This window comes from Limulus polyphemus, unplaced genomic scaffold (assembly GCF_000517525.1).
Source record: "Limulus polyphemus unplaced genomic scaffold, Limulus_polyphemus-2.1.2 Scaffold114, whole genome shotgun sequence".
In the NCBI taxonomy this organism is placed as follows: domain Eukaryota; kingdom Metazoa; phylum Arthropoda; class Merostomata; order Xiphosura; family Limulidae; genus Limulus; species Limulus polyphemus.
This window is the reverse complement of record NW_013665724.1, coordinates 1,082,250-1,094,695: the sequence shown is the minus strand read 5'-3', so window position 1 is coordinate 1,094,695 and position 12,446 is coordinate 1,082,250. Positions and strand designations below refer to the sequence as shown.

Sequence of the window (12,446 nt, the reverse complement as noted above, 5' to 3'; positions counted from 1 at the left end):
TCGCTCATCCAAACCTTCTATGCATCGCCTGCAGCCAATTGTGAGGTCACAAACTAAATCTTCCATACATCGCCTGCAGCCAGTTGTGAAGTCCCATACTAAGACTTTCAAACATTATCTATGGTTACCTGTGAGGTCACATACTAAGACTTTCAAACATTATCTACGGTTACTTGTGAGGTGACACATTCTTGAGGCTGTAATGGGTTACTTAAAACTAAGAAGGTTAAAAGACAACTAAGCAGCTTTACTGAATTGTGGAGAGTAATACAGAACATTTGAAAAAATATTCCACAGTCAAATCTTGACAAACTGCTTTTGAGCATGAAAACAAGGTGTAATACTACTTGTAAAACAAAGAAGACATGTGAAATAATAATGCGTTATAAAACATAATATATTTTCTGTTGTAATTACTATAATAATGTTTTGTACCATCAGTAAATTCACCATCTGGCTGTTATTGCTTGTGGTTTCTTTATGTATCGCATATGTGTTTTCATAATTATTTCCATTACTGTATGTATTTTAGTGTATATTATTTGTATTTTAAGCCTGAATAAGACTAATAAGTTCGATCGAAGATCTGTAAGGTTTAAGCATAACCACTCATAATATATATAACTGTTGACCTGAAGGAGAGCAACCGACCGGCAGCATCAATCGCTTACACGACTACTCTTAACGAGATTTACTGTACTGTTTACAATGCCTCACTGATAAAAGTGTGATTTACTGTACTATTTATAATGCCTCACTGATAAAAGTGTAATTTACTGTACCATTTATAATGCCTCACTGATAAAAGTGTGATTTACTCTACTATTTATAATGTTTCACTGATAAAAATGTAATTTACACTACCATTTATAATGCCTCACTGATAAAAGTGTAATTTACTGTACCATTTATAGTGCCTCACTGATAAAAGTGTGATATACTGTACTATCTATAATGCCTCAATGATAAAAGTGTGATATACTGTACTATTTATAATGCCTCACTGATTAAAGTGTGATTTACTGTACTATTTATAATGCCTCAATGATAAATGTGTGATTTACTATACTATTTATGATGTCTCACTGATAAAAGTGTGATTTACTGTACTATTTATAGTGCCTCACTGGTGAAAGTGTGATTTACTATACTATTTATGATGCCTCACTGATAAAAGTGTGATATACTGTACTATTTATAATGCCTCACTGGTGAAAGTGTGATTTACTGTACTATTTATAATGCCTCACTGGTGAAAGTGTAATTTACTGTACTATTAATGCCTCACTGATAAAGTGTGAAGTGTGTTCAGCGGCATATTGCGAATTGAACTTTGGCTATTACCATTTGCAACTTTACACACTGGAATCCCACAGTGAGACAGCGGTAAGTCTAAGGACGTACAAGGCCAAAATCCGGGATTCAATTCCCCACAGTGGACACAGTAGAGAGCCCAGTTTGACTTTACTCTAAAACAAACAAACAAAGACTGACCACTAGGTCACACCCAGTCCGAGTGTGTGGATGAAAGGAAGTAAAGTTGGGCTTATATGCGATAGTGTATGGAATATGTACTGGCATTGAGTAATTAGTGAAATATTTCTAGTTGCAGCGGAAGGAAGTAAAGATATATATATCTGTTAGAGTATGGAAAAAATTGCAGCTGAACATGCTTGTTGTTAGCATGTAAAATGAACTTAAATAAATGAAAGCATGTTACTCATACTCTATGAAATATGAGCACACACACACATCTAATAGTGTAGGATCAGGCGTGGCCGAATGGTTAGCATGCTTGGACTGTGAATAAAAGGGTTTATGGTTTCTGGTCTATTGCCATACAATGCTTTGAGGCCACAGGTACATTATAAGAATGACTTTCAAATCCTAGAGTTGGCAGGGGGTGCTGTTGACTAGCTGCTTTCCCTCTAGTCTATAAATTAAAATTATACGATTGTGCGGAGATAATCTTAGCGTAGCTTTGTTCGTAACCTCTAAAACAAGCAACCAAGCTGAAAGTATATCCATAACCGAATGTAAGTAATGGGAGATACATATCTGGTAATGGACGAAAGTAATGGTGACATATGTATGGTAATGTATAGAATATAACCATAGACATATGTCTGGAAAGGCATTGAATAATGTAAAAATTGACATATATCTCATACTGATGCAATACAACCTCTTAGTGGTATTTCAGGACATTTAAAGATATATCTGATATTACTGTATATGGACAAATATCTGGTAGTGTATGGAATATAAATATCGATATACATATGTGATAACGTATGGAATTAATTACAAAAACACACTTTTTAATGCTGACTGTGCTTTTATTACAAACTTCATATGAGAATGAATCTACTTCCATTTTGCCGCATATGGAAATATTTATCTATATATGCTATTAAACACGTGTTAAAGCGCATGCGCTATGTCTTTTGCATAGACAGAACACTCACGTGAAACGATAAACTCAGGTATTACCAGCCCCTCACATTTCTACAATATAACAATACTTTTATCTTATGGTTCTTTGTCGCTCTCTTACATTTCATATTAATGAGACGATATTCGTAAAAACGATAATATTTAATAAACTGTTATTCTAAAGTGTTACACATTTTTTTATGACAACGTTTCAAGTCAATATTTGAAGCCATAGGACGGAAAGTTTTTTCAGGGTAATTTAAAGCATGTAAGTAAAATATATAATCGTTGAAGGCTTAAGTTGGATATTTATCTGAAATGCTTGTTCTCGTAATAGCATAAGACCTAGAATATGTATTTTGCCGTTATAAAACTTAGATATAAACTCAAACGTATCCAAAACATATTATCAGGATAACTGAATATTACACGTTTAATTAAGTCATGAAATTTTTCTCCAAAATAATTACTTGCTGAAAAATTACTCTTAAGATAAAGATATTACGACTTCTATGGTGTGTACTGTATGTCGTACAGAGAAAGTTCTGATAAGATTTCGTTTTAAAGAAAAGAAAACAACTGTTTATGTTTTCTGTAAGTATTTTTTTAGTGTGTAGTTGTTTAGGAAAATCAATATCAGTGACATTGAGAAGACTAATCTCAAAATCCTTTAATCTGATGTTATATCGACTTTCGAATAAAACAGCTGTAAAACGCTAGTACCATAAAAACTGCCAACGTTTAATTATACTTGTCTTGCAACTCTGCAAGAGGTACAATCATCTCTTTATTGGTGAACGAAATTGTTGTCATTTTTAACACAGAAGTATTTTGAGTATTTATAACACAGCTTCAAGTTTTTAGGATACCTTGTAAAATTGAAAGAAAATGTAAATCAATATTTTATTTGCTTTAAACTTTAAAATTAATTTTGGTTATGCTAGGGGATGCTTTATATTTAATTTTCCTAAATAAAAATCTTAAAATTATTGATTAATATTATTGTTATTTTCATTTATACTGCTTTCAATAGAAATTTTACAAATTATTTTGGTTATATTGCGGAGAAGTAAACTGTTTCTAAAACTATAATCTGTAGATATACATATACATAGAGAGAGAGAGAGAGAGGGAGAAAGATAGAGAGATAGATATAAAAATTATATTTATTTTTCCATTTCATTTTTCTGTAATTTGAGTTTTAGTAAACAATCCGTTGAAAAGATTATAGCGAAAACTTTTCTTTTTCGTAAATACCAAAGTGACTTGATGACGCATGTATTTATTAAAAGATGCTCTTTAAAATAACATTTACAGCTCTCTAGAACAGTCTTTACTTCAGTTACATTATGTTTTCTCTTAATAATATCCAGGTTTTGCTAAAAAAGACAGCACTGTTGTTACGGAGATTCACAAATGCAATACTAGAACTTCAAAACGGTTTGGTACATCTTAGTCGAAGTTCAAACAATTTGATGAAAAATGTGTTAATATGTGGTTTTAGGTTTCTTTTTTTTTTGGACAAATTATTCTCTTCTAGACAGTAGTAATTTATGCTGAGAAGAAAACGCGACCGTTCCGATGAGGTGATCATGAAACCATGGGTCGTTGTTTATGACTTTTGGGATCCTTAGCCGGCGTAGAGGCCCTCCTCATTGGAAAACGGAAGCCACGATCATCTTTTACTTTACGGCGTCCATATGTGAGCTGCTTGAGAAACAGACCTTTACTGCTCATGTCATGCTCGTTATATCAATCATTTCTTGCACAGCACTCATCCGCAGCACCGCTGACAACTTCAGTCTTTAATTTTGGTCGCACAACCAGATCTGTTCATCTGGAAAGACTAACACATGATACAGAGGCCAGAAATTAGTTTGTATGGAAACAGCATCATTTTTATTTCTCAGTAAAGATTCTGTTTTGAGAAATTCAGAAGAGAAATCGACCCAGAATGAGCCACGTCTCTAAGCCTACTTATACGACACTTGCAATTAAACGGCTAATTTTGTTCCTACTGTGTGCATTGCATGCACATGTGAATTTGCTTTATCTATGGGCTATATGAATAAATACATTTACATTACAACTATGTTTTATCAGTTCTGTACAGCAAGACCCTGCATAGCTCGGACTTACGATTTACTAGCACTAGCAGGGTACAACAAAACAAATCAACAAAACATATAATTATCATGTACTGATTACACACAGTCTGAATTTGATAGATTGATCGAACTTAATAGCAAAGTTCGGGATCGCAGATTCGTTCGTAAACTCATCAGTAGCCCGTAAGAATACGGAAAACTTCGAATTGCATATTTACAAGCGACTAGTCAGTTATAAAGTTACCTTCGTAACAAATGCCTACAGACTGTTCGCTCCTTCAGGGGATGTTTCAGGGCTCGTAATACTTCCTACTAGTGTAACAAGGTACTATTTAACTCTTCAGATTATTATGTACAACATCATCACCAAATGGCTTCCACAAGAAGGGATATTGGTCCTTGGTTTCTGGAAGCAGTATCGAACCAACATCTGACATCCTTTGACCTCAAGCCTTGTGGGTCAGGTATGCATTAACATGCGTTAATGGAAGAAAAGTTTCATCTTCTGGGAAAGTTAGAGGGAGCTAAAACCAGTAGAGGTCCTTACCGGCCTCCTGTATTTGGCTTTCGAAACCTATGAAGATAAGAAGACATAGAATTGTTAGGACTGGCAATAGTAATTTCACTCGAAAAGATATACAAGTATCACAATACGGACTTTTAAAAAAATCAAAACGACTATAAATAGCAGAATATGTATTTAATAATTCGTATTAGGAAGTATATAAGTGCGACTGCTAAAACAGTATAATTATCCTATAACCAATAGTGAAATGAACTCTATAAAGACTTTTGCCAGAATTCGGTGATTTACAAAATGATGAAGTTTCAGATAAAAAACAGCATACAAGAAGAGCGAAAGGTTATTTGATGTATGTCATGATAACTGATTTTAAGTGCTTTAAAATATTACATGGTTGTTTAAACAGGTAGTAAACATTTGAATAACTTTGTTGCATTACAATTTTGTTTCTAAAATAAACAGTTGCTTGTTATTTATATGTAAACACTCATGGGTAAAATTAGTTTTACGGTTTGATTTTATTTCAAATAGAAACATTACTAAACAAGTTTGCTTTGTTTTAGATTACAACCACATAGGGCTTTCTACTGTGTCTATAGCATGCATCGAACCTCGGATTTTAGCGTTGCAAGTCAGTAGACTTAACGCTGTCCCATCGGTGGGCTACTTAATAAGAATTATGCTTCTACCCCATTTGAGCTATCTGGTGTGGAGAATCGAGCCTCGAATGTAAGCGTTGTAAGTCTGTAGGCTCACAGCTGTCCAATCAGTGGACTACTAAATAAAAGTTATGCTTTTATCACAAATCTCTTAAAATTACATTTCAAAAAACGATAAAAATAAACGATCTTAAGTCGAGATGGTTCAGTTGTGCTGAAAAATCATATCCTACTTAAGCAGCTGTTCACCAAGTATCGTTGATCAAACTCATCAAAATATATTGTTTGACCTTTAATCTTTAAGCTACAAAGCCTACTTTAAGAAATGAAATGTCTTGGAATTTGTATAAAGTTGTTTATGGGACGAACTCTCGGCAGAGACAAAATCAAACTAATGACAAAATATTTTGTACACGTTAAGCAGAGAAAATTGTATTGTAAATATCATACCTCTCGAACAACAATACTTTAGAGGTTCTATAAATAAACTTAAAAGCTATTTAATCTGTTGAATCATTCCCAAAATTCTATCCTAATGTTCAAATAGCAAGTTTTTCCTAGAGAGATAGCTCTTTGATAAAGAACACAATTGTTAACCAATCTTCATTTGTTGGAATCACCTGCGGAAAGAAGTTGTTCTTTAGAAGTTTCCTCGTCATTCGTCAGTGCAAAACACGTGCCACCGTTGCACCCACAAAGGGGTTGGCGTTTAAAAATAACTTGTATTTCACAAAATTAAAACATTGAGAACTTATAATAATGTTACTATAATATGAAATATAAAATAAAAATAATATAGTCACAGCCTAAATTTCAAGATTTGCAATTATAACGCCAGAAGTGGATAATTATCAGATATCTTTTCACTCTACCAGCTGTAAATTCAGGCAAATAAATCACCTCGAAGCAACTCCCTCCTATTTCTTTGACTGGTCAACTATATATATATGCTCTTAGAAAATCACAGTTTTAATACTAACGATCCCCTGTCGGCAACTTTGTTTCCAGATCTCGAACATTATAGACCTCCATGACATATAAACACTTCTTGTTTGGAATGTTATAATGGTTGCGCCAATATAGTTAAAATGTTTAAGATATGAGACTCTAGACATTTGAAGGGCTATATATATAAGGAATGTTGATAGCCGAAGTAGCTTCAAATGGTCATTCTGTTTTGAAAATGCTTGCTTATCAGGAATTGAATTATCTTAAGAAAAGTAGTAATTCGTCCTGACAGTAATTTGTAATTAATTAAGTTTGACTTCGAAAATAGTATAGATGTAGATGTAACATAACAGTGCTATCAAAGTAAATGAAAAAACATATCGAAACACTTCAGAAAATTCACCAGGGGTACAGAAGAAAGAAAAGAAGAAAAAACAACAGAATAATTCAGTTTCAGTTAAACTGAAGCCACGGGTAAATTAACCGAAAGAAAGACATAACACGATTCACAAAATGCCCAAATTGCTGTTAAATGGAACCGAAGTTTCGCAAAAGGGGGCTTCCTATAAAAAATTAAAGAAGATGGTACTAACTGATGATCCAGGTTCATGGTTTGTTTGTAGTTAAGCGCAAAGCTACACAAAGGGCTATCTGTGCTCTGCCCACCCAAAACGACGTACTTGTTAACAGAATGTGTCTAATCTACTTGAAAATTAAAAACGCGATGTTTTGCTTTAACTGTAAACAATCCTTAGCATTCAATACATTATTCTGTAAAGAGAGGTTTTCTGATCGGCGGAATTTGAGATCCGGATCAAAATAGCATGACGTTCAATGCTTCACTATGAAAACAGAGAGAAATAGTATGACGTTCAATGCTTCACTATGAAAACAGAGAGAAATAGTATGACGTTCAATGTTTCACTATGAAAACAGAGAGAAATAGCATGACGTTCAATGCTTCACTATGAAAACAGAGAGAAATAATATGACGTTCAATGCTTCACTATGAAAACGGAGAGAAATAGTATGACGTTCAATGCTTCACTATGAAAACAGAGAGAAATAGTATGATGTGGAAAATCGTTTAACATACCATGATAAGTAACTAAAATTAGGAAGAAATAAAAAACGGAGAAAAAGCGACGATGAAAGTTTCTTGATCATATTATCACACTAATCTAATAATTGGCTGAACATAATTTCTATTTTCGAGAAACCATTGAAACAAGTCATAGTCTAAACAATGTATTCTGTAGGACAAATTTAATCATTAGGTAGATTTGATCCACTATTCCAGGATCGTGTGAGTAAAATAGTAAAGATAAACAATTCATGCTCGTCATTTAACGCATATGATAAGATATGAGTTAATGATATGTATGTTTAAAACGTGCAGGGAAAATTGTCCGTATAAAATAATGGAAAATTATTCCGTGCTTTTGGATTGTACGCTTGATATCAGCTATCAGGAACAATCACCTTGAATTCTCTGATTTGTCATCATTGACGATATTGAACTAATCATCGAAACAGCAAGTGATCGGATCCAAATATTACGAGACAGCTTCACTTGAAAGTCATGAAGTTAGTTCTTTTGGAATTTTTTCTTAGAACTCGGTATGAATTTATTTATTCTATTTAGTAAACTGAGCCGCAAGTAGGCGTAGTTACAATTAAATATTGAACAACTAGTCCCATTCATAAAAGAATACCGCGAGAGTGGATTTACACCGGTCGTAATATCAGTCAAAGAGCTACCAGAATTTAAAACTTTCTTTTCAAATCAAGCGTATTCGTTAACAGAAATCCAAAAAATTCGATCCAAAGGAACCGATGATCGAATAGTTGATCCGCTAGAATATGTTAGAATTGAATACTTATCATTTACAAAACAATGTATTCAGTAATACCGACAAACGATTTGAATTTTACCAGTCTCGCAATTAAAACTTTTGTGTGTTTTTTTATAGATTTAAGGACATGAAAAAAATGATCCACTTAAACAGTACGGAGATCTTCAACTTTTGCTTCAACGTGGAAATTCTTTAAATATAGATGGCGTGATAGGCTTGTTTTGTTGTTAAGGGCAAAGTACACAAACTGACTATGTTATGCCATCTCGAGTATTGAAACGCAATTTTTAACGTTATAAATTCTTAGCCTTACTATTGAGCCACCAGAGAGATAGATGTTGTGAAAGTATGCGAAGAACTTGAAAAAAGTCCTTTAATATATGTGCAAAAATAATTATAATGAGCGATATATGTATTGAAACATATATATATCTTGAACAGTACTCCAGACACTTTTCAAATGGCAATTGTCCAAAGATTGCTTAACGTAAACCGCAAATCAAGAGCGTTTTTGGACTTTCAATTGTTTCTACAATGATGCATCAAGAGCTCTATATTGTTCATAAATTACTGAAGATTTCGCATTTAAAAACCAGTCTAACTAAAAGTTTGTTTTTGAATTTCGCGCAAAGCTACACGAAGGCTATCTGTGCTAGCCGTCCCTAGTTTAGCAGTGTAAGACTAGTGGGAAGGCAGCTAGTCATCACAATCCACCGCCAACTCTTGGGCTACTCTTTTACCAACGAATAGTGGAATTGACCGTCACATTATAACGCCCCCACTGCTGAAAGGGCGAGCATGTTTGCTAACTAGAGGTAGCATTTGGATGTATGAACGCAATTTTTATTGGTAGAATCAAGAAAATGAGTTTTTCTTAAATTATTATGAAGTTTGATTTACTTCCATACAATGAAAAGTATAATTTTGTTTGTTATTGTATATTTATCTATATAATTACAACTGTTGTTATTTTGCTTTTTTACTTAATATTGCACTTGTAAGTCTACGTACTTACAACGCTAAAATCCGTGGTTCCTCGAGGTGGACACAGCAGATAGTTTAATGTAGTTTTGTTCTAAACCAAACTTTATATTGTGCAATGATGTGAATTATTTATTGCTATTATTTTATATCTGGATAATGGAGGTTAACGATTTCAAGAACTTTATTTCAAATTTTATTCTGAGGCTTCGTATTTCAGTTGGAGAATACTTCTCCAGCCGAGAGCTATATCCAGGTCTACATTTACTTTCCCAACCTAGGATTATATCTAAGTTTACACTGCCTACCTTTATAAACGTGAATAATGTATCCAGATTTGCAATGGTAACATGTGTGTGTGTGACTATGTATTTCTTCCTGATTACAGATGGCCATGTGGTTAGGGCGCTCGACTCACAATCTGAGGGTCGCGGGTTCGAATCCCCGTCACACCAAACATGCTCGCCCTTTTAGCGGTGAGGGCGGTATAGTGTAACGGTCAATCCCACTATTCGTTGGTAAAAGAGTAACCCAATAGTTGGCGGTGGGTGGTGATGACTAGCTATCTTCCCTCTAGTCTTACACTGCTAAATTAGGGACGGCTAGCGCAGATAGCCCTCGTGTAGCTTTGCGCGAAAATTCAAAACAAACAAACAAATCCTGATTACAGAACGTGAAGAAAATAGCTCAAAAATAGATGCTATTTTTCTAATTTTCCATTAGTGTACCTCTAAAAAAAGACTATTATTTTTGGGGTACAGTCTTTCTAACAAACCATTTTCCTATATGAAATTTTTATTTTGATAGATCATAAGAATATTCTTCACTTCGACATTCTTCATGATTAAGATACATCTAGCTATCTACAATGAGAAGAATTTTCAAATCGAAACAATATAAATCTACCTTGTATGGTAGGGGGTTCCCCCGGTGGGTCAGCGGGAACATTATAAGCTCACAATACTAATGTCGCGGTGGACAGAGTGCAGATAGCAGATTGTGTAGCTTTGCCCTTGAGCAAAATTCAACAACGACGACGTTTGGAAGGGGAAGGGGGAGGAATACATTGGACCAATGAAACTAAGTGATTTCATTCACGTGACTTATCGAAAATTAGAAAATGATGCAAAAATTACCTTAGACTTACAATACAAATATTGTGCTGCAAAACACGCCTCGTGTTTTGTTTACGAGTTCCCATTAATTACCTTCATGTTACAAATATTTGCCAGACGAGTTAAATGACTATGTTTAGAAAATAGCATTAGGAGCTGTTTAATGTTTCTGTAGCAAATATGTTAAATTCTATCCAAGATGTATCTCGGAAATTGAATTTCTCGCTTACATACTTGTTTAATAGAGATAGGATAAGGTATGAAAGTTGGAGATAGATCGTAATATCCATTAACTCTGAAATGAATGAGGGCTTACAAGTATATGCCCTTATTAAACCTCATAAATGTTTTATTACTCATCAGTAGATCCTCTCGCTCTTCAATACGTAATACACCAGCGCATGTCATCATGACCGAATGGCGGGTGAAGAAGGATGAGGTTCCGTGCACGACGAGCGAGAGACTGGGAAAGACATTGTAATTAATAATCAGAGGGAGTGTGTGTGTGTGTGGAAGGGCAGATTTTATTGTCTGACATTCCACACTGACCGTGACGAATGGTTAGATTATAGCGTGCGTATGCTACGACTACGTTCCCATTCTCGTTAAATATTGTACAGAGTTGCGCTGTACCTTTTTTCTCAAATTCACAAGTATAAACAAATACAGAAGTTTGCTTAATATTCAAATAGTTTACCACTGACGTTATTCTAAGAATACTTAAACAAAATGTAGTTGTTCCTATCTCAGATTTAACGTAGTTATTGAGAACAAATTATCGAAAGCGATGGTGTACAAAATTATGTATTGAAAGATTCTAAGGGCACAAAAATAACCTTCAAATTACTAACTTACTGTTGTACTGTTAACTACCGGTGGGGTCCACATATTTTATAATATTGAGTAATTTTACGTTTTTACCTGACATAATACTCATTGCAAAGAACTGGCCAAAAAGAGAGTGAACTCCGCTCATTTTCTATGTAAAATGAATAAGTAACTCCATCAATAAACAATGCGGTTCATTGTAATATTGCTGGCATTTCTGTTTACATATATTTGTGTGACTTGTATGTTATTAGGAACCACGTAAACAAGAAAGTTATGGGAAAATATACAACTTGGAGTCTAAGTAGTTTAAATTCTTAATGCTGATGAGGGCCCCCATCTGTAATTATAGGTTTAAAAATATAAATCAATATATGCAATAGCCTGCATTACAACCAATATGACTACATCAGCCTAATAATGATGTATATCTTACAGTTTAAAAAAAAAAAACTCTAACCAGACACATGTGAAAAGTAGCAGCCTTTTTTAATATAGAAGTAAAACCTGTAGCTTGGCAATTAATAATTTGAAGTAGACGAAAACTGGTTATAATCAGAATTGATGTAATAATAATGTAATACAACTATCTTGCTTTAGTCTAGAAGGATACAAATATTTTATAATGTTAAATCATAACTGTAATATTTACTCGTCCATGGACTTCTTTAACCACAAATACAATCCTTTGTGTAAATAATCTACTGTGATGGATATTTATAGGCTACAATTCATATTTCAAACACAAACGTTCAAATGCTTAGGATCGTTTTAAACAGAAATACAATGCTGAAAATAATTTATTATCGAAATCTGGGTGTGATTATTATTATGATAATTTTTTGGTTGTTGTTTTTCAGGTGCAAAGTCACACAATGGTTTGTCTGCGTTGTTCCCTATATGGATATCAAAGCCCTATTTTTAGCGCTTTCAGCCGTGGGGGCGTTATAATGTGACGGTCAATCCCACTATTCGTTGGTAAAAGAGTAGCC

At 33.9% G+C, this 12,446-nt stretch overlaps 1 protein-coding gene across 3 annotated transcripts in view; it reads right to left on the bottom strand.

Annotated features, from left to right (window-relative positions):
* Positions 1 to 3,769: 3,769 nt before the first annotated feature.
* Positions 3,770 to 12,446, bottom strand: part of LOC106471689 (transcription cofactor vestigial-like protein 2) — a 49,547-nt gene continuing 40,870 nt past the window's right edge. For all 3 annotated transcript variants that reach the window (XM_022401155.1, XM_022401147.1, XM_022401151.1), the window contains one exon: positions 3,770 to 5,118. Coding sequence is in view for 1 of the 3 variants with exons in the window: in XM_022401151.1 (XP_022256859.1) it covers positions 5,069 to 5,118 (50 nt within the window). In the remaining 2 variants the exon portion in view is untranslated. The remainder of the gene's footprint in view (positions 5,119 to 12,446) is intronic.